The following is a 24,032-nucleotide window of genomic DNA, read 5'->3' as shown; positions in this document are numbered from 1 at the left end:
TCTAAAATGATCACTTTAATTAGTTGCAGGTTCCCACCTTGTCCTCCAGAAAGGCAGCACACCATGTGCCTGAGGTAGGGCTGTAAATCAATGGGGTTTAACTTTTAGGAATTTACTGGCCCAGGCTGCACTTCCTGGAAATAGAGATATAGAAGGAAAGCCAATAGAGATAAAAAAAAAACAACCTGATAACTATTCTGGTGAACTCTACCTGCCTTGACAGTACTCTGCTGCTGCTTGTGTTAATGTTTGACCAAACCTTTCCCCGTGTTATCTAGGTACCTTAAGGCAGACCCCTGACCACATGGCATTAATTGAAAATGCACGTCTCCACTCTCCTTGCATAATCTCTGTACCATTTTATGGGCAGCAACACTTGAGCTTTGGTAAATCACCTGTTTTGTTTTTATTTATTTTTTACTTGTAGAATAAATGGTACTATGGGTTGATCCTGCAAACAAGTGGCAGAAAAAAACATAATCAACAACAGAAAAAATATGACCACACCAGGTCCAATGGTTCCCAGCTTGCTGCACTATAGCAGCTGCAAAGAGAGAGAGAGAGAGAGAGAGAGAGAGAGAGAGAGAGAGAGAGAGAGAGAGAGAGAGAGAGAGAGAGAGAGAGAGAGAGAGAGAGAGAGAGAGAGAGAGAGAGAGAAAAAAAGCTGCCATCCAGTCACATTAGAAGTGTTGTCTTAATCGAAAACAGATGCGGCGTGGTTAAAGTCTCTTACTGCAAATTGCTTTTTCTCTCTCTCTTTCATACAACCATGACTCAAAGACTGACATTAAAGATGTTGCATGGGAACTTTATCCGCAGTATGAAATATGTCGTTCTTAAACTTTGTGTTTCAGTAAAGGACGATGCTTCCCGTGATATTATTCAGACACCGCAGACACTCAGAGGGATCAACATAATGTTGTCAGTCGCCATAGACCCCCCAGGAAGCCCATATTTTACAAAACATATATCAACAAAACACTGAACTATTTTTATACAGTAGGCCCTGTTCAATTCAGAAAAGAAGATTTCTATTAAGTGCAGCATAAATTAATTAAAATAAGTGTATAATTGGGTTTCGCAGACACATTCAGCTTCTGTGCTCGTGGTGGGTTTTTGCCAAAGCAGATGGGGTTGGATTTCACACCTCTCCAAGTGAGTTTGGACAGCAGCTCCCCCACCACGAGGGTCAAAACCACAAGAGTAAGCAATCTGCACGGTCTTCAGCCAAAAACAAAGGTCATAATGGAAAGAAAAGAGAGCTGTGTGCCTGTGTTTTGAGGTACATGGCAAGGTTGGTGTGTGCACATGTTGATGTTCTACACAGAGTTTTGTGATGACTTTGCAGTTTTGGCTGCTTGCAGTGGTTCATCGTTTCCCTTCAGCGGCTGCAGTCTGATCGCCTGTTTCCCCTCGTAAGATGCTACAAGTCAAACAAGCAATTGGAGAAGTTCACACTGGTGATCAACTAGCCTGCGACGGACAGGCTGTGAAGTTTGGCAAAGCTCAAGATTCAGATTGCTTTTGCATACGTTTCTTGAAGTACATCCAGATGTGCACATGGCATATGACACACTACAGCCATTAATACAGTATATACAGTATGTGTCTTTGTACCAATGGCAGTCAATATAGCATCATAATGTGACTAAAGGATTCTTTACTTCTCAGTGTTAGATTTCTTTCAGCTGTGGATTAATATGATGGCCTAATGAGTATTTACAGCAGCAGGACAGTGTATGTGGGATTGACTCTAAATAATCTATACAGTGCCCATGTTCATCATCAAAAAGGAATATGTCAGCCAGTGCATAAGTGTGACTGATTGATGTGCTTTTAATATTTCTGAACAACAACAAAGCTCTATGGAACAGAGGAATAAGATATGTCAGGCTTTGACTACACAGGAAACATTGTTAGTAGGATCAGTTTGGTGGTTTTGGTCTTTTCATAGGATTTAGTGGCAATAAGAAATATAAGACTGCTGCTAGATAAAGACTGCTTTATCTACTGTTTGCAGATTTTGCAAATAGAAATATGATAGAAACCCCTCAGCCAACGATAATTTAGTTTCCCCCTGGCTAAGCTACAAACATTCAGTGCAAGCTGTAAGCGTGTCAACTTCAAAGTAGAGTTACTGACAGTTTCGAGATCAATTTGAGGCCAAAACCAGAATTAGTCAATATGAGCTATTCTGACGGAAGCAAACAAATGATAAAAAATAAGACAGCATGAACAGTTTCCATTAAAAAGTAATGATTTTTGGGTTTATTCAACCTGAACAGAGATGTTGATGTAGCTGCCTATCAGTTCTATACAACCTCATTGCAGTCAGAGGTTTCTGCAGGTTTGCATTCATGGGTAGAAAATAGATTAAATACCAATGCAGTGGCCCAATATGCTATTGCAATTCGGAAAGCAAACAGTCAAGACAAAGCCCAATACTGACCCGGATCAATACATGTCCAAGAGAAAGAACCAAGACTGCAGAAACGTGGTCTTGCACCCAATTCAATATTCGCTTGTTTGCTTGCTTAATACAATTACAATTTCATCTTAACAAAGAGTTATTTAGCCCAGAGACACTAACATGATTGTTGCAAGAGTTCAGTGGAGGTTGTCTCCGTTGTTTTAAGCTCCTCTGAAGATTTCAAAGCCTCTTGACCTCGTGGCCTGTTCTGTATATGTTGAGGGAACTCTGCGTACTAATAAATATGAATGAATAAGTGTTGGCCTTTGCATAGTTTTATCATGGGAACATCAGCTAAAGACACAGGGACTAAAGTGCCTTATGAATCCTTTTTTAAAGCAGACGTTTCCCACAACTTTTTGACCCTGAAAGAATAGGACAGAAATAATTTGTTTTTGAGGGGATATTAAGCAAAGAGAAAGACATTATTATTAAAAGAAATTAGCTTGTCATGGTGGGAAAGGGGCACGAGGGTAATGCTCTGATGTGTAAATGGAATTAGGACCAAAACATCGGAGGGGTCAATGGTGTAATTAAAAGTTACTGACATGTTGAAGGACAGACTGTTTCATACAAATTTGATTTATTTTTAAGGTTTGTTACTGGACTGTACACAGTAAAGTTTAGATGTGTTGTTTGACTGTACAGTGCAAAGAACAAGCAATTTTAGTTTTAGTTTTTAATATTTTCATATTAAGACTTTCACAATGTCCAGATTAGCAAATCAATAGAGTAGGTACAAGATGAAATGTAAGTTTCAAATATATATATATATATATATATATATATATATATATATATATATATATATATATATAAACACCCGCTTTTTCGACAAAGACCGTAACGTTTTATTAGTGAATTCTGCAATGCTTTGACGTTTAATTGATTAGTCAACTGACAGAAAGTAAGTCTGAAACCATTTTGATAATGGATTAATTGTTTAAGTCAATTTTCAAGCAAAAGCTTCAAACATCTGATGGTTCCATGTTGTCAAGTGTGGAAATTTGCTGCTTTTCTTTGTCTTACATTCCAAAAAAAGGTTATATTTTAAAGTTTTGGACTGTTGGTCGGTGAAAACAAGACACTTGATGACCATTACCGTGGGCTGTAGGATATTTATAGGATTTTTAACTGTTTTATAGACCAAACGATGAAATTAAAAATCGAGAAAATAATCTTAATTCATTTATAATGAAAGCAATCACCCTAAATGGGAGTCTTTTCACCTGCCAGACCAAACCTTTTCACCTGCCAGACCAAACGGTTTTAATACCGTTACTACTCACTTCATTTTGAGATTAGGAAGTAATAGAACAGCATCATAGCATTATTTTAGTCAGATGAAAAGCACCGTGGCCTTGTAAATTTAAGAAAATAACTTGACTCACACAGACATTCATAGGCAGAGAGTAGACCGCTTCCTGAATGGCAGCGGAGAATTAGTTAGAGAGTGAAGCACAGGAAGAGATGAGAAGGAAGTGTGCGTCTGAATCAACAACTCGTCTGTGATACATGCTGAAACAATGGCACAGAGGACATTCCAACTGATCAATCAAGCGTCACAGCCGTTAAAAATATCCTGCTCATAGAATCATTATAGCAGAGATCTTTTCAAATAGTTAGAACACGATTCAGCAACATTTGAAATTCTTGTGCTGTAAAGGCTTCAATGTGTTTTCGTTCAAGAATACATGCAGTTCATTAAAACTTGGCTCTTATGTTTTAGCCACGTTAGCAGAGTGGCTCTGGGGATGGCAATGTCCGTTAGGTCGATACACCACTTTGACTCAGACTGAAATATCTCAACAACTTGTTGGATAGATTGCCATGAAATTCTGTACAGACATTCAAGGTGCACAGACGATGAATCTTAACTGACTGACAGCAGCTCACACACTAGACCTTTACCAGGAGGAATCTCTAAGTCTGAATCTGTAGTGCAACCTGGGAGTGTAACCATTTAACTAATAGTAGTTAGTCTAACCACCCGGTCACAAAGACCACCGTGTGAAAAGCTAATTTGCTGCTAATCACAGTAGAGGTGACAAGTTTGACACTATGTGATAAAGCCACATTGTGGATGCAGATGGTTCATGTGACAAATATCTAACATAAAACTGTGAATTTTGAAACACTTATGTTTCTTACGAGCTGCAGCCTGTTGTGGACTTAGAGGTTTTTTGTGTTCTTACTGTGAGAGTTTACAATGCAAAGCTATGTTTTCTGGTCACCGTTTGTGGAAAAGGCTGTTTTTTTTTTACAAGGACTCTATGTGTCTCTGCACCAGTGTGATCCACAGAGCATTACAGCACATATAATTACGGCTCTGTATGGTCATGTCCCTCTGAAACCTCAGCCAGGGCCTCCATTTTGGGTTTTCCACCATTTCACTCACTAAAGTTTGGATAAAACACTTGTTTAAAGAGACCAGACATGATTTCAATCCAAGGTGTGTAAGTCTGTGTTTTTGTTTATGCTGCTCCATAGAGGTGAAGTGTTGTATTTATTACAGTGTCTTAGTGTTTAAGTTTGTTTTTGTGGACCTGTTGCTTTCTCTGACCATTGAAGCCACAGTCATCCTGCCTGTGGTTTTGGTCTGGAGTGTGGAGGACCAGGCAGCAGTTTGCACTGTGGGTCTGTGTAGGAGAGCGCACGAGCCTCAAACGTGTTGCAGTAACGCAACAGGGAGAGCAAAAGCCTCCAGCTGGCAAGCAGCTCGGGTTGACAACAAAAACTTCAGTGTAAACCACTTCAGATAACACAAACACTGTACAAAGTAAACATTTCATGAATGAAGAAAACAAGCATTATTCATTTGCTTTCTCGTCAATGTCCCCAAAGATGTCCCCAGTTTTTTATTAGTGGGTGTAGAGTGAGTGTAGACTGCAGGCGATTGGATCAAGCTTTAAGTAAATGACTTGATGATTATTGAATAGGGATCATTCTGCACCTGATTGGAGTAACATGGAGTAAAAAAAAACACCACCAAATCTCACAGCAGTTTGGGAAACATTGTCAAATTTCACCTAAATTATCAACCCAAACTGTTTTTTTTTTCAATAAAGAGATAAAACGACAGAATCAGTGGTGTAAAAAAAAAAAAAAAAAAAAACATCAGACTTTACCACAGGAAACCACTGTTTTTTTTGTAAAGCATGACCATCAACCTCTAACCTTAACGCAGTAGCAATTTTAACCAAAATCACAATGTTTCCCTAACCAAGTTGTTTTTGTGCCTAAACCTTACCAAATCTTAATTAACCATCACAAAACAGATTTATTTCTCAACAGTGATTTGTACATTTTTGAAAACACTTATATGTGTTGCTTTAAAAGGCAATTACAAATTACAAATGTACTGTATTTTGTCAGGTAATTCGGAAGACTTGTTGGGTGAAGAAGTTATTCAGCTGCTGAATCATGCATCATTTTAGATCTGCGATGTCATACTGTATTTGAAATAGATCATCACAAAATTAAATACAAAATACAGCACTGTTTGGTGTCCAAACCCCTCCCCATAGCTCACTAAAGGGCCTACTTGGATATTTTCCTGACTAACACCCAACACAGAAAATAAATTGGTTTGCTAGTGTTATACTGGATTTGTGATGGTAAAGCTGCTGGTTCCTAAGGCAAAAGGTATTCCAGTTTTTTTCAGTTCAAGTTCTAATAATGTTGTTGCAGTTCATATTGGTTGCAGATAGGAGTCAATAGAAAATCAGCTCTGGCCACTGCTCAACTCATGTTGATGTCCTCATGTGCTCCAAAACAACAGCGTTACCATGGTGACCTTATCACTCTAACCACTGCTATCCAAAGGCTCTGTTCTCCATCACTGTGGGGCCAGAGGCTTTCACATGAGCTCCATTACCTTCTGACCTCACTCATATACTCTCCAACATAAACACACACACACACACACACACACACACACACACACACACACACACACACACACACACACACACAAGCTCTAGCTTATCGTACTGCTAGCTATTTAACACTACAGGAAAAGGTGTGTTCATTGCACATTGCATCCTCTTGAAATCCCGTCATCTTAAATCGGCTTCCGCTCTCATGTTTATGTAGTAAGAGTTCACTTTTCAGTTTATTTGTTATCTCCTACCTCAAAATCTTTGGTCTGTGGATGGTTTCTGTGTCTTGGGGTTTATGTACAAGTACACATTTCACATATAGATTGCATGTCTTAAGTTTAGTTTTTATTGGCTGCTGCGAGGTGACATGAAAGGGACACTAAAGTGAAGTGATGTTCAAGACAGACAACTGACCTCAGATCTGCTGCTTGATGAATCTGTCATTGGTTGCCCCTGGAACCTAAACTCAAATGAATGTAACAGAGGGGCCAGTAAATGGGGACACATACTGCATCCTGTTTTTCTCACTTAAATAAAGGATCCCAGACCACAAAGACTGAGCTTGCCAAATGAAAGCTGGTCGTCGACCTTGCTTTAGAGATGACTTGGGGTGATTTTAGGTGATTTTGTTAGTTTTTCCATTGCAGCTCCCTTAATTATCAGTTTTAAAATGACTCGAACCCAAGAACATATTGGCAGGCCGCACAAGGCATCTGTCATTGTATTTAAGAGCCTGTTGGTAAGAAGTCTTTTGTTGAGGAGGATCCAAATTATTTATTCCCTTGTTATTACTGGAAACTCTAGCAAAACTATAGGACAGATCTGCTGACATAATTATAAGATACAGTTGCAGAATGAAGGGTCAAATTAAGAGAATTTAACTGACTGAAAAAGGAGACAAAAGAAACAGACTTTGCAAAGGTGTGTGGTGTTGCCTAAAGTTCAAAAGGTCAAACGTTCAAGAATTCCCACTTCACTTGCTTCTTGCAGATAGCAGACACTGCAGAGCTCACTCAGCGAAATTCAGACTTCCAAGATCTGTGCAAGGCCTCCTCCTCCTCTCTCCCTCGCTAGATCATCCTTTTGTCACGCAACTCCCCCGAGAACCGTCAACTGCATTTGGGCTGCCAAGAGTTTTCCACTGAAAAGCTTTTTCCAGTGTGGGGGTTCAGCTTTTGTGGCAGAATACCACCTTTTACCGTATATGATGTCTTTACTGTAAACAGAGGGAAACGTGTTGATGTAGGCATTGTGAATTTTCTCTGGATTGAAGGTTGATAATGTAGTAAAATTGATGAACACCGTGAAACATGTGGGTGTGTTTTTGAAAGTTTTATACAGGTTCTCGCGTTACATTTTTGGGTGTGCCATGTAATTGTTTCTCCGACTCCCCAGTGTGTTGTTAAGGATCTCTGCTCAACCCCCACCCCCTTTTCAAGACCAGCCACCCACTCAACATGAGGCATAGCAGCAACTGGGGAGCGTGTGCCAGCCTCACTGCGGTCTAGCAGCCGAACCCGTCCCATGCACCAAGACGAGAACCCAGATGCAAAGGATTATGGGTTTTATATTCAGTTTACAGTAACTCTGGTTTAATGTGAGGGTGGGATGGGGGGGGGGGGAGAAGGGGAGAGGGGACTGCGGTTGGTGTGTCACATGGAGGACTCTGGCTAATATATTCCAGTTTCTGTCAGTTTCTGCCCTCAAGCAGTTTTATAGATTTGTTTTTCTAAGAGCTGAACTGTAAATTTGTGACGCAAACCTTTAGCTCTTCTCTCCTGTGGAGGATATTTTTTGATACCAGCAATGATCACAATCAGAGGGTGATCGTTTAAATCTACTTAAGGCTGTGATACCCACCGCAACTTTATAGGCCAACTTTTAAGTGTAATGGTGCACAGCAATGCTTTAATCATGTGCAGTGTGACCATCGTGTTGCCAGGAAACATTTGAGTTGACTTCCTTTCTTTGTCAGTTGCTTGAGGTTTTGCCAATTTATAATGCACAACATTTTGCAGAGTGCACTGGATTGCCATTTACTTTTTCATGTCAAGGACCCCTTAAAGGGCCTGCAGTTAGCCACATACTCCTGTTCGCTCTGATTTGGTCTCATGGAGCTTAATTTGAGGATATTACTTTGTACAGAGCTCACGGGTGGGCAGAGCACTTGGGAGTAAAGGCTGATACAAGAACAATGATTCTTAATTTCTGATTTCTCATTGTTTTAATGGCATTATAATAGAGTTTAACCACTCCTTATTCCTCCCTTTAGGAACCACCGGTCGATTAAATCCCCTCCTTAGCTGTATGCTGATGAGTTGGGCAGGCTACTTTTGTTGCAGTGACTGATTACCTCATCAAAACCTTAATCAGTGAGGGATTACAAAAAACTCAAAATGCATCCAGATTAGTATAATATACTTAGTACTTTTTCTATTTGCACTGCTATGACAAAGTTCAGGAAATGTATATAATGTTTAAAATACAATTTTACAAAGAACACCTTTCTTTATTTAAACAGCCTTACAAGTTTCTTTATTTTATTTTAAAAGTACTCCCAGGAGTAATCCTTTGTTTTTCAAAACATGTGTAATTGAATGCATCTTATTTTACATTATACAAAAATATCCAGTTCAGTTTTCTTAAATACTCTCTCAATAGAAATCACAATTTCTGCTCTAACCTTGCATCCATAATCATCAAGTTAGCCTGTTTTACTAGGGACCTTATAATTAACTTTTTTTTTTTTTTTACATCAGACAAACTGTAGAGCAGATTCTGGGCTGATATAGTGAGTTATTACCAAGAAAGCATGAAACAAGACATTAATAATTAACTGCAGTTTGATTAACACTTCTGAGCCACACAAGAATGCACTGCACCTGCCGGATCGTGTGTCATAACTCTAGAGCTACAGTATTTCACCATGTTGCCTTTCTTTTGTAGCCTCACAGACGCTGGTTGGAGTTTTAAATAGTGCACAGAATAAAGATATTTTAAGTTTTTATGCTATTAATTCTGGAAGAACATGCTGGAGTTTGTAATGCCAAGAGAAGCCCAAAAACTGCTTAAAAAAAAAAGAGAAAAAGAGTCTGGAAGATGGAGACATTCTGTATCTGACTGACATCAGAGCAGCTTGACATGAACTTTGGCAGTTCTCTCTCTCTCTCTCTCTCTCTCTCTCTCTCTCTCTCTCTCTCTCATAACCCCCCAAATAATGTGTCATTCCATCTTTTATTTTTTTTTCCCCACATGGCTTTACCTTCCAGTGGTGACTAATATTTTCTACCTCAATAGAAATAAATAGAGACAGAAATCTGAGGTTAGAAGGAAAGGAAACAGGGAAGCAAACAGTTTGATCAGTACCATGTGCTTTGCTTCAAATTAGACCAGAATGAAAATAAGTCTTTTTTGATAAATGTGCAGTATAATTTATTTCGGGTCGGTCCACCACTCCTATGACCTGGATTGCCATGGAATTCTTTACAGATTTTTCAACAACTGTCAGATGGATCATAAATTGCTGTTGAAATACTGAAAGTGACCACTGGTCAAACTTTTGTCATTAAAGGGATAATTTGACATTTTCAGAAATATTAGCTTTCTTGGCAAGAGTTCAATGAGAAAAGTGATATCATTCTTATATGTGTCATATCTCAATATGAAACTGGAGCCAGCAGCAAGTTATTTAAGCTTAGCATATGTCAGCCAGCATCAAGACTTTAGGAAGTCACTGTGATCGGCCAAGAAATAATCCTGCACATAACCACCTGCTATCCCTATTTGTAGTCTTTTTTTTTTATTAGACAGGATAGCTTGAGACGTGAAATGGGAGAGAGAGGGGGAATGACGTGCAGCAAAGGGCCGCAGGTCGGAACCGAACCATATTTAATGGGCAGACAGCAGAGAGTGATATCAATCCTCTCATCTAACTTTTCAGCAAGAAAGCAAGTACGCCAACTATACCCAACTATTCCTTAAACAGGTTGTTGTTAGTTCATGCTAAGCCCTGTTTCTACGTGGGTGTAGCCTCAGTCCTGCCTGTAAATTAATGCGAACATGCAGTCCGATGGGAATACTCATATGTCAAGAAAATGTCTCTCTTGCATGAAATCGAATCAAAATAATTTTCTAGTTGTCAGCGCTTATGCCTGTATGTACAAGTTTCTAACGAGATTAATATAAAACCAGTGTATCCGTTTTCATTTGGGCTTTGTCTTCACTGAAGCTCCTGTGCAGTTCTGTTAAGAGCTCACGGTTTTCCGCATTCCTCGGTACGACGCATGTACGAGTGGGCCGCTGTTTGAGTCAGTAAGAGAAGCTCAGTGAATTAGCAAAATGTCTCCAAATACTAAAAATAGTTTCTCTCTGAACTCGTTTCAGCGTATGGGACTCATTTGATGTGTGTGTGTGTGTGTAATGTCTCCACAACATAAAAAACACATGATCAGTCCTTGAAAGCGTTACAAACTGTGTAGTGTGTTGGAGTGTGCATGTGCATGCATGTGGACGTTATGGGTGTGGTGTAAGTGTACTGTACATGCACGTGTGTGTGTGTGTGTGTGTGTGTGTGTGTGTGTGTGGTATTTTGCCTATTTTATATTGGTTTATAGAGCCACATGAAAGTTTCTTTGCACTGGATGAGATTGTCTGTTTTTTTCATTACAAACAAGATGAAAATATGTTGGAGCAACCTCTACTACTGTGGTGTTTCACAGATCTTGGTCCAGACTTTACCTCTTTGACCAGTGGATGTGAACTGTGGAGGTGTGCATACATTACGGCCAGGTAACGGCTAACTAAACGCATCGAAACTGAATGGAAAAACTGTTGCCATACATCATGATACTACATGCTTTTCTGCGGCGTAGCCAAGCTTGTCCAAGTGAAAAGATTCAGAGTTGCAGTTTGGAAAAAGCTCAAAGGAAATAATGATAGCTCAGGGTTGAATGTAATGGAGTAGAAGGCTATTATGTGAAAAGGAGGTAAGGGGAAGAATCAGTCAATCCCCAGTTGTGGTGACGCTTCATGTAAAACTCAATTTATAGAGTACCTGCCCTCCTTTATTTCACTAAAAAGCAGGGCAGCCTCCTCAAAGAGTCCAGTTTCCAGATGATGATACTACCACCTGGAGCTCCAGACGTCTACCTGCCTTCCCCTCCCCACTGTAGGTAACCCAAACATGCAATGCAACTGACGTCTGAGCTTGACTTCAAAACAACTTTGTCTGCACTCATTAAGCTCTCTTTCTCTGTGTTTAAGAATTCCCAAGCGGTTTGGAGGCTTTTTCTAATGAAGCACAATTAAAATGAAAAGAAGGTAATGAAAAATATTTACCCCCAGTCCAATGAAGTGGCTGGTGAAGTTGACTCCTCTTAATAAAAGCCATATGCCTATTCTCATAAAACACTGTTTTTGTGGCACAGATTTCTGAGGCGTGAGCGTTTGTGCCAGCGAGTGAATTAACTCCTGACGGTGGGTAGGAGAGCAGTAAGAGGCAGTTTATCAGAAGCAGAAGATCTGTGCACTCACACAGATTTATGTTGCAGCCCTCACCACGCCAAATCTCCAGCAGTGATAACCAGCCACTGAACAGAGTTGATGTAGAATTAAATCTGTTAAATGCGCTTCGGATTGATTGCAGAGGTGTTTATGGTGGACTGTTTCTACAAACACATTAAATAATCCATATTCTGATGTTTTTTCTTCTTCTGCAAAGCACCATAAAGAACATATTTTGTAAACATACATGATTGGCTCTAATGGGAACTGAACCGCTGACCTTGGCACTATTAGAGGCATGCATTATTCACCAAGCCACAGGCAAATCTTTTCCTCATCTCGGGAAATTTCCCCAAATGTCCGCAGCAGTGTGACTTAAAATGCAAATATGTGCATGAAATGTGAGAGAAATATGTTTGTCCCCCCACAAATAGATGACATGAAGGAGACAGAGCTAGGAAGTAAGTTGGACAGTGAAATGATGCAGTGGAAACAACTGCCAAAAACCAGGGTCAAATCTCTAAATCATACATAGTTTTCTTACAGATTTACTTTTGAGTTTATCTTACTTACTAGGGTCAAATCTCTAAATCATACGGTACATAGTTTTCTTACAGATTTACGTTTGAGTTTATCTTACTTAACCTTGACCAAAATCTTACCAAAGTTAGTCACCTAAACTTAACTGTCTGTTGAAAAAGGTGATACAATTCACCAAAGACACAATCAGAATTTGGAGGATTCATCCTCGTTTAAAAAAAAAGACAAATCTTTTTTTGTCCGTCAAAACCAATGACATCCCCATCAGCCTCAGCTGTACTTGGTGTTTTGTGCTAACTAGAAAATGTTCTAAGATGACAAACAAGGGAAACATTTGCATTGTAATTGTGCGCATTTAGCATAGAGACATTAGCATTTATTTAGCTCATAGCAAAGCAGTGGAGTACAGCCTCACCGAGCTGTTGGCATGCCTGTAGATTGTTAATTTGGTTTAGAGTTTCTTATTTGACTGAAATCTTAGACCAATTCTGAGGGTAACATTTTGGTCAGATTTTAGTCGCCTAAACTTGTGATGAGAGCCAGATAATAGTGATCATACAATTCTCAAAAGACAATCTGTGAAATGTCATGACCCTTTGTTGAGGAAGTTTTAACACACAGAGAGTTTTGTTGTTACTCCTTCTTTATAGATCTGAGATGTTTTTTAATGAAGATGATCTTGATGGCTGGCTGCGATGTCACTCTCCCTAAGAAATCTCCCTAAGGCCATGAGTAGATGACATGAGATGCTGTGGTACTGTAATTCTGTCAGTCGGGACTTGTTGAAAATACAAGAAGGGGAACATGCTTGACTGATCCTATGTCAACATGATGTTCCCGTTCTCTAGAAATGCCGTTGCAATCCCACGATGCTTTTACCAGAAGGCTCACACCACTGGCCTGCTGAACTTCTGTTCATTTTCATGGGATATTTGTAAGAGGAAAAAATTGCCTCCCTTTTGCTCCCTGAGAGCCCAACAGGGTCCCCGTGCCGAGGCGCTCTCTTGGGCCGATGCACTGATTGGATCCAGATGTTGTCGGAGTGTGGAAGGGGACAGCAGAGGAGTGTGGAGGCCTTACTGCCGCACTGATTGATTGATAGGGGTCTGGATGAAGTTGGGAGTCACATGTCTTGACCCTGATCCCCCCCCTGTCTCGTTTTTTTTCTTATGCTATCACTCTGTCCTAATCTATCTTGTCTGCTGTCAGGTTGTCTCCTGATGCCTGTGTTTTATATACCCTGTTGAGAAGGTGTGGAGCTCGACGGGGAGCAGACAGCGGTACGCTCCAAGTCTGGCACTTTGCCTCACCTCTGCTGAGCGTTTAACAAACTCTTTCCGAGGCTAAATCTTAACCGCAATTTATAGGTACCGAGAACCAGCTTTCAATGAATTTTTCTATCCGCCACGCTGTGAAATGTTAATTATAGTAAATGAAAAACAAAAACAACGATTGTAAATCTAGTTGAGAGGAATGGGCCTTTTTTATTCATCTGTGTTTCCACTGTACATTTGACTCACAGAGTGCTACAGAGATATTGCTGTTTCATGGCTGCTCAGATTTGTTTCAGTAAATTACATATTACTTCTTTTTGAATTTCTGTTTTTCAAATTGATATTATTATGGGATATAAATGAGGACTATTAATAATTTCGAAAATAATGAAATACAATTAAACAACCTCAGAAATGACCATTTAAAACCAATTAAGACATCACCTCTTTAACATGGACTACATATATAATACACACTACAAGCGAATGTATTTGTTGCAGAATCAGATTGCTGTGCATTGTATAAATGTTGCTTTTATTATGTCTGCCCTCTGTTGTTTCCCCTAATAAACAAAATAAATATGTTTTGGCCTAGTGCCATCCCTGCTGAAATGTTTGGGTTTTTGCATCGCTCTGTAAATGTCTGTCCTCTTTTCCCTCAGGACCATGCCGACTCTACATAGCTCCGCCGTCTTGCTGCTTTTGAGCTTCCTGATTGGTCTGACCTACTCTCTGAACCCAGGAGACCCCAATGTGTGCAGCCTGTGGGAGAGGTGAGGCCTGTTTGACTGTGACAAACAAATAAATGTCACTGTTGTTATATCCATTTAAAAATATGTTCTCAAACAGTGCTGCATACATACAGTATTGCTGAAAGTTTACTTCAACATGTCAGTGGTGAGTCGAGACCTTCATTCATCACATAAATGACAAAAGAAAAAGAAAAAGCAGCATTTTGTTATATACTTGCTCTGTGGAGACGGAAAACTATCTTTCACTTTAGAGCCACTTCTACCTTTTTACCACAGTAACTGGTTTGCAGCATAGTTATCTAAGATTGGTTACCTGCTTATCTTAGTAAACTATCACATCCAACAAAATCAAAATTCAAAACTGCTAGTGGACATTACTATTTTCTATAATATATTATAGTTATGTAGCTCTTTACATAGATCCATAGCTTTCAAATTGCTTGCAACACCTCACCTAAATCAAGTGAAGCTGGAACCAGCAAATGTTTCACATTTTTGCTTACAAAATGACTAAAATAATTAACAGATGAAAATAGAGGCCGATAAACTTTCTGATGATCAACTGATTAATCGATTAATTGTTGACAGGGACTGACTGTGTACAAACTGGGCAGTCACTAGTTGTTTGGACCAAAGCGTAGGACCGGCCGACGGACATTGTCATCAATCATAGCCACTATACAGCTAGCATGGTTAAACAAAATCCCCCCTTTTCAGGCAAATAACATGGCATTTGTTCAAAAGTTAGGCTGATATATTTTGTTTCAAATGGAGCTGGATAACTTTTCCATTTCTTCTGACTGTAAATGATGTATGTGTCATGTTCTGCTATTCAGCTTCACCACCTCAGTGAAAGAGTCCTACTCGCATCCTTACGACCACGTGACGGAGGAGCCCTGCTCCGACCCTCGGACCTCCTACAGATGCATGCGCCACAGGTAGCAGTAGCGCAAGGACTCATTTCCTGTTGGAGCTGACTTCCTGTTCCTGTCTGTGGAGGGTCAAAGCGTCCTGTTTGACTGTGTTATTCTTTTAGGATCACCTACAAGACAGCCTACAGGCAGGCGGTGAAGACAGACTACCGTAAGAGGTACCAGTGCTGTCCAGGCTATTACGAGAGCAGAGACAAATGTGTCCGTAAGTAATTATTTAAACAATCCACTCGCCTGCAAACTTTTTGTCACTGAGACAAACAGTAGGAATGCTAAAACATGAAACAGTGGAGGAGAAGAAGAAAAGTCCTTAGCCAGCAGGCAATCGCCAGATTTTAGAGCGGTTTTGATCTGTGGTTTTATCAACCCACAATAAACACCAAAGTACATTTATCAACAGGCCCTCAGCTGCTTTCATGCCCGACTTGTAGAGATCTTGAAAAGCCAGGTAAACAATCTGAATGTTCACATGTACTGAATTAATCTGATTATCTCAGACAATCAGTCTGCAAAATACACACACCTCTGTCTTCTGTCCAAAAGCCTCCCAAGGACTGAAACACAGTTGAATGTTCTCCTCAAAATGTCTGATTCCATTTGAACCCTACTTACCCTAACCTTATAGTAGAAAAAGTAGGTTTCAAGTCCAAGCAGGTCTTGTCCCACCCTGTGCCGTACCCAGCATTTTAGAAGAACCGAGATCATGACTTACTTTTTATTTATACGATGTACACGTCTCCTTGGTTCCTAAAAAAGCCAAAATCCCAGAAAAACTACTGAGGACCTGACCTCAGTGTCCTCAGTGATAGCTACCCTTCTGGTCCCACCCATGGGTGTGCAACATCAGTATTACTGTGAAAACTAACATTGTATATAAACAGATTTATAAAAAGTTTTTTCACAATCAACAAATACATTCAAAATATATTCAGGCCAGATTTAAGATTTGATCCCTCTGTTAATGACAAAGAAACAACTTAGGCTTGAAAGATTTCTGTAATGCAATAAAATAGACATTTAAACGGGAGCCTGAATAAACAAAGTAACCTGATGTTGGATGAATACTTTTGGTATTATTCCAGCACAATACCAACATTTCTTTTTTGTCTTTTTTCCATGCAACATGCAAAGTTAATAAGAGTAGCACATGAAACTGGAATTACCACAATTATGGGTTCTCTTCCCACTGAGGCTTCTCATGCTGATACTGGCTTTACTAACTGGAATTTTAAACTAAACTAAACTATGTGATGCTGACACCATGCAAACCCTCTTCATAATTTTCACATTTTAATTTCAGTTCAAGGATTTCACATAATTTCAGCAACTGTTATTTCATAAACTAAGCATCTGTTACTGATGAATTCAGAGGTGTGGCACTGTGCTGCATGCACAGCACTCACAACACAGTGGGCAAACTCACTCAACTTGATAACACAAGGGCCAATGTGCTTAAAAAAATTGATGATGTATAACCTGAAGCCTTTTAATTAATAAGTAAAAGTTGTCCAAAACACGAGGGACTTTTAGACGTAAGGTCAGAACTTATTTATGGAGTACGGTTACTGGTTTTTAATAAAATTTAAACTCAATCAGTCCGTTTTTTTAGTTGCCTTTTAGTTGTTTAAGTGGATATTTATTTAGTTTTGGTTTAGTTTGTACGGATTTTATTGTTTAATTTCATGTTACATGTTTTGAGTCTGTCTTCTGACAGCTTGGGACCCTGGTGGAAACAAACACACTTTAACATGGATTCAGTATGTTTTGTAGAGCCATAAACAAAACAAAAATCAAAAATGTTTGAAAGGGGAAAACATTCCTACATATGGATTTGATTTCTGACTCAGTTGCCATGATATCTCCCTAACAAACTGAGCTTTTAATGTGATTTAAGTAATCATAAACCTAACCTCAATCCTAATCTTAACTTTAAGTACTGTACTGTAAAGTTAATTGTCAATTTAAGGAAGTCGTGTTTAGAGATGTTCCAATCGGCTCCGATACTGCCTAAAACGCTGGTATCGGTAACCGTTTGGGTGCAGTAGTTCAAATAAACAGGTAGTTCATTGTTGTCGTCTGAAAATACCAAACCGATGCAGCTGTCAACAGTTTGCTGAAACGCTGTTATTGCGGACAGTCAGCAGTGACATATATAAATAAAGCAAAACCATACATGGGAGCATGGTTTGAGAAAATTCTACCTTAGCTTTACAAACCTCATACATCACTGGATGATCTCAGAAGTACATGATTGTAATAACAAGGTTTCTGTGCTTTGTGCTTCAAAAACTGACATTTTGGAGATAAATGTTTTTCATTCAGCAGAAATAATATGCATTTTGGTTCCTTATTGATGAGCCACCTTTCACAGCAGTCGTGTGTGTGTGTAGTTTTGTTGATGTTGCCAAACACAAAAGCCTTTGATTTTACTGATTGACATCAGAAAAGCAAAGACTGTAGCCTTCTGCCATTTTAAGCTTTATAATTGAAATATCTCAGCTTTCAGTGTGTCATCTATAACTCCTCCTAAACCCACTATCTGTACAATGTACACTGTATTTTTTATTTTCTAAATACATATAATTAGATATGATTATGCTTACCTCCTTCATTTGATGACATGTTAGCCTTTTTCTTAGGTCCCCCAAATATCCAGCTTCCAGTATTCATACACTTTCAACTAAAGCAGAAAATAATCAATTAAATTATTGTTTATTGAAAGAAAAACACTGTGTGTATACAGTAATACAGCATGTGCTACTCAGTGTGGTTAGAAAACACTTGTCTACAAAAAAATCAAGAGGTCTCTGGGGGATTATTAGTCTTTAGTCAAAAATGCATGATTGAATTAACCTAATTAATAGCAGAACCATTTATGAAGCTGGTGAGAACACAACTCTGTCTAAGAGGAACCTTCTTTACAGCATTAATGGCATCTAACACTGGCTGGAGGCTCATCATTGACATTTTTTATGATGGGTGGAACAAATTTAGGAGGGAAATAATACAAATTTAATAAAAACACCCTTGAAATTGTCTACTTTTGAAATATATTCAACACATGGTCTTTGGACAAATGATGTCTGCTGATAGGTGCATCAGATCAAAAAACACTTCTACAGTACTGTGTGTGTTGTTGTAGAGGGCACTGAAAAACGTTTAGAGGATTTGTTGGAAAACGGACAAAAAAAAGAGACAATCGAAACAGTATATCTTGTGTGAAAAACAATTATTGCAGCAATATCCACTTTAATATAATTATTAGTGGTAGATAACATCCAGATCTATTCAAATGAACAGTTCATGACGGGTTCTGTTGATGAAACGGTTCTTTCTCATTTAATTGGGCTGTGGGGATACATCAGACAAAATAAAGTTGGGAACCACTGTCCTATACAGTCTGATGTGTAATCTCAGATAACTGCACACCTTGCTGTATGTCATCCATTGCATTGATTGTTCTCCACCTAGTTGGGTCGGTTATAAAGTGCGTTTCTTATCAACAGCTCGCTGCACCAAGGAGTGTGTCCACGGTCGATGCGTCGCTCCAGACCGTTGCCAGTGTGAGGGAGGCTGGCGTGGCGACGACTGTTCCAGCGGTATGAATCTATCTTTTTTCCTTCGCTCAGACATTTCCTCACGCTCTCATTTGCTTTTTCTCATATCACTTTCTCCCCCCATCTTCAGGTGCACACACAAATAAAGTTGACATGCATAACAGGAAATGACAACTGGCCATTATTCAAATGGCTGATCTTCACATACACCACTGCATCACAGACAATCCTTTCCAATGGAAACAGCAAGGGAGCATTACAGCATCCACAGCAGTGAGTCATTATTGTCAGCCTCAGTTCAGAAACCAGTTTACTAGAGCAGGAGGAGCTGCAACTCCACCTCTCACAGTTACTCTTAAATAAATACATCAACTTTTGAGCAGCTTTTCTCTTCCTACTTTAACAAACATGTAACAAAATGGTTTGAAAGCAATAAGTTATGAGTTAAGTACTGTATTGGAAGTAGCCATAATCCATAAAAAGACAATAAAACTGCTCCGTTTACCTGTTATGACATTTTTTACAAAACTAAAGTCAGCCAAAATGATTATATAATAGTTATTCAAGGCACCAACTCAGAACAGTGAGTCTAACCCAGTTTGTCTTGTCTAAAAATCTTCTTAAATTTTATCGTTCAAACAATGTGGAGTGTGAAACCAGAACCACATTTCGTGGGGCTGCTGTCCCCCTCACTAAAATGAAGTTTTCCACTACCTTCAGCCAGTTTCATCGCAGTCAGCTGGGTCAATAGTACACAGCCCTCCTCCACTTACTCCCCCCTATTCCTCTACAGAAAGAAGGAATTAGCTTTAACGGGTAGTGGTTGATGCCTTGACAGGGGGATGATGGGAAGGGGAAATGGAAAATGTTACCCCACTCTCTCTTGCATGGCCCAGTTCTCTCCGACTCTCCTTACACTCCTCCCTCCACTTCAGTATTCTTTCTTTGCTTTACTCTGCTATTTTCTCTTCTTCCACTCCTCCTCCTCCTCTCTTCAGCCTTGGCTCCATTGTATCTTCCTATAATGGAGTCTTTTTGGCAGAATGAGCCCCTGACACTTCCTGGATGCCTGTGTGTTGAGCTATCTAAGTATGGGAAAAAGGAGAGGGGACTGGGTTTTTTATACTCAACACTCTTAGCACGGTTTGCCCATGAATATGGAGAAAATAGAGGAGGCAAAGTAAACTCAATACTCTTTGTTCTATACATGAAAGAAACATTGATTGTGCAGTAAAATGTTCCCCATCAGTGTTTTATATTATATATGATATTTCTGGATTAATATTACTGCTGCATTAATGTGTATGTTGCATTTTACTGTTGTAGATGTGTATGGTTGTGCTAATTTAACCCCTTTATATACTGTAGGGTAGTTTAATCTACAGAAATGCATCATATTCTATAAAATCATCATATGTTTGCAGCATCGCTGTCCTGTGAGAACCACGTATCTCTAAAAAGTAGTTTTCATTAAAAACAGCTCTGTTTTCAGCTTTGTGACGATACATCTTCAAGCTGATCCAAGAGGCTTTTTAAAGAGTTAAGTTAGCTTAAGAAGTAGGCACATTTTCTCATCAAATAAAAGAATGCTTCATCCTTCAGTTTATCAGAAACATTCTAAAAATCACAAAATTTTGAGATGCATTGTTTTCACTAAGAGTATTAAAAACTGTAATATGAAAAGTAACTAAAGCTGTCAGACAAAAGTAAAAAAAAAAAAAAAAAAAAAAACACACCACTTGGACAATTCCCAGGGGAAAAGGAAGAATTTTCCCACAATATCAGTGTGCATTCCTAATAAAAGATGGTCAAGAGATGCCAGTTCTGAAGTGTGTGTCACTCAGTGGGTATACATGCACGTGGTATTACAGATACTGGATTGTATCACTGTACAGGTCATGTTAATAATAATCTGTGTGGATACAAATGTGTATCTCCATCACTAACGTTAACTTAAGCTTTTATTATTTTGGAAGTCTTATTGAGATCAAGACATGAGAGCACACGTTCAGTGAATCTGTGTGGTTGTCAGTGTTTTGTTGGGTCACTGTGATAAATAATCAAACATGCTGTAGGTCATTGAACTATCATGGACAGATGCAAACGCTTGGAAGAAAATTGTCCATGAATGCTCCTTTCATCTGGCAATTTTTGATTGATTAGTGCTTGTCGTTAGAATGATTAAATCAAAGTTAGACAGACTTAAGCTAAGTGTATTTGATCAAGGTAAACAAACGCAGCAACACTGTTAGAGAAAGCCTTGCACTTGAGGACGTACGTTTACATGCAGATAAACAAACACATGGGAAGAGTTTTAGTCACTGAAGGCTGGGACTTTGCCAGCTGGTTGCTTAAAAATCACACATCCAACCCATTGGTTCATCAACTCTCTGGATGCATCAGCCTCTCAGTTCTTGTGCCGACAGTTCTGCAGACCCTTTAGTAAATCCCTGCTGTCCTGAAGAATGTCTTTGTAAACATAATCCCTGGTGCAGCTGAGTTTCTCATTAGTCAACGTGACACACTCCAGCAGAACCCCTCCCCAATCCCACACAGAAAAAGTGAAGGTATGATTCATTTAAACAAAAAGAGGCAAGGGTCCTGCTCTGCGTTAGTGCAATAAACTCTACAGTCCATGGCTGCGTGCTTTGCTCCAGACCAAATTTGGGTGTTTCTGTGTACCTCTGTGTAATTATTGCTAAAGCAGTCCTTGTATTTTTCAAAGCTGTGGCAGGGCATATGTGCAGCAGAGGCAAATGAAGAGGGGGGATACTAGGAACATGGACGTGTAGCTCAGGCCTTGATAAATGCTGCTGCTGCTCACATGAAGAAAGATGATTCACAGAGGTCAGCGTGAAATTGTTGGAATTGTTTTTAGCTTGTGAGAAGATAACTGACACCCATCCATGTGTTACGTCAGTGCTATTGAATATCACCTTTTCTCAACAATGTTCAATGTCCAAGACAGTTTAAGGTATTGATGAGAAATTTAAAGAATGCACCCATGACCAATCTGGGTTCTCATAAGCCAACCCAGTGGACGGAGATCTCTTCATCATGTATTGAAATCCAAACCTTGTGTGAATCTTCACTGCACACTAACCCCACCGGAGCCGATCCTCAGGCTTCTGTAAAATTAACCATTTAAAACTCGTCCGTCTCGTGAGCTCCATGAAAATCTCCCTGCCAATTTGAAATTATTTGTTGGTAATATAACACTCCAGGGCTAAAGGGGGAGATTTGGATGTGGAAGCATTAGGGAGATCCACAGTAACATGTGGAAGAGTCAGTACGTTATGTCATCCCCAAGCACTTTCTATTCTGTTATTCATCTCTGTGTTGTTAAATTTAATCAGTGTGTTTTACATTACATCATATGTAACTAAGTGTACACCACAGTGTATGGGAGGAAAATTGAATGAGGAAAAACAAGACAAAATTATCATACTTGCACCGTATGCAGGTTACAATAATCATGAGTAATCTTATTTTACTTCAGTGTTTTTATTTCCTTTACAGCATTATTGAGTAATGTTTAGAGTAGGAGGCATATTACTGGAAGCTGACTGGTTTAAATCGTTGGAAATGTGGGCAATGCAAGTGAGAACCTCCCTGGTGAGACTGTAACTGCAGTAGTGGTGGTATTAAAAAAGGGATAAATAAGTTTTAAAAAGTGAGGCGATGCCCAATGCAAAGGTGGTAGTGTTTGATTTTCGTGGATCCATTTTTCCCCAGGTAGTCTTATAGTTAATTTTTTAACATAAACTGTATCATTAAATACTGTATGTCAAATTTGCAGATTAAGATAAAAAAAAAAAAAAAAAAAAGCAAATCCCACAAAGCCACAATTCATTTTTAGGACAATTTTGCATGAATAAACCAGAAAGTTAGAGGTGAACTTCAATAGCTTGGCTAAACAACAATCAAATAAGTTTCTCCTGTTACCTTTCAGCCTGTGATGACAAAAACTGGGGGACAGGATGCAGTCAGAAGTGCATCTGTAAGAACGGAGGTCTCTGCGATCCCTTCAAGGGGACGTGTCAGTGTCCTCCAGGGTTCACAGGACGCAACTGCGACGAGTCCTGTCCAGCAGGCACCTTCGGGAAGGGCTGTCTGCAGAGGTGCAAGTGTGGGACCGGAGGATCCTGTGATAAAGCAACCGGAGAGTGCGTATGTCGGGACGGATTCACTGGGACTTTGTAAGTGAATATGCATATATATATAATAATGCATATCAGGAGAGTCATTGCAAAATGCTATATTGATTTTGTAAAGAGAAAGAAACACAAACATTGTTCACTTTCAACATTTACATGGTCTGTTTTTCTCTGATTCAAAAATAAATATAGCAATTTAGAATGGTTGAGTTTAAAAATTTCTGAAATTTAGATTACATACAGATTTCCTAAGTCAAAATACTTTATTCCTCTTACAAGGAGCAATTTGAGGCAACCAAGTTTACAAACACAAATATGTTATCTGTCAGCAGGACTAAGAGTCAACAGCAATGCTAACATGCTTACAATGACGATGGCTGTGTTCGAAACCGCTCCCTCATTCACTACTCCCTATGTAGCGTTTATTAAATAGTGAACTATATAGGGAACGACCAAACGAGATTTCGGACACTCACTGAAAACACATCGTTGCGTGACTTGCATCAGGAGATGCGCCCGTTGTTTGTGACGGAGGCGGGTGTGCCCAGCATCTAAACAAACTGAAACTAAAATACTTCCAATGCGTCCCTGAAACAAAGAGCACCCAGGAGGATAGTAAAATGTTGTGTATATTGTTGCATGTTACATTTCCACTGTTTAGAAACGAAAGTCCGCTCCATTTTTCCTTTTCAGTTTTCACGGCGATTTCGGTTTCTTGTTCTCCTCCGGGAAAACACAGCCGCGTTTCATTGTGGTATACGGGAGTAAAATGTAGGGTACATCGTATTTACACTCAAATTAGCAGTGCATTGTGGGTATTTTATAGTAGACTATATAGTGAATGAACTTTACCGCGGAGAATTTGAACACCACTACAAAATGGCGAACACATTATATAGTGCACTATTTCCGTGATAGGGAACGGTTTTGAACACAGCTAATTTAACTGATGTTCTAATGTATAGCA

At 39.3% G+C, this 24,032-nt stretch overlaps 1 protein-coding gene across 1 annotated transcript in view; it reads left to right on the top strand.

Annotated features, from left to right (window-relative positions):
* pear1 (platelet endothelial aggregation receptor 1) overlaps positions 1–24,032 on the top strand; it is a 49,683-nt gene that overhangs the window by 6,547 nt on the left and 19,104 nt on the right. Inside the window, exons 2-6 of the mRNA XM_028579754.1 lie at positions 14,330–14,440; positions 15,256–15,357; positions 15,456–15,556; positions 18,858–18,950; positions 22,861–23,107. Coding sequence (XP_028435555.1) covers positions 14,334–14,440; positions 15,256–15,357; positions 15,456–15,556; positions 18,858–18,950; positions 22,861–23,107 — 650 coding nt within the window. The 5' untranslated portion in view covers positions 14,330–14,333. The remainder of the gene's footprint in view (positions 1–14,329; positions 14,441–15,255; positions 15,358–15,455; positions 15,557–18,857; positions 18,951–22,860; positions 23,108–24,032) is intronic.

Source organism: Perca flavescens, chromosome 6, assembly GCF_004354835.1.
Source record: "Perca flavescens isolate YP-PL-M2 chromosome 6, PFLA_1.0, whole genome shotgun sequence".
In the NCBI taxonomy this organism is placed as follows: domain Eukaryota; kingdom Metazoa; phylum Chordata; class Actinopteri; order Perciformes; family Percidae; genus Perca; species Perca flavescens.
The sequence above is the reverse complement of the archived record's forward strand: the minus strand, read 5'-3'. Positions and strand labels throughout refer to the sequence as shown.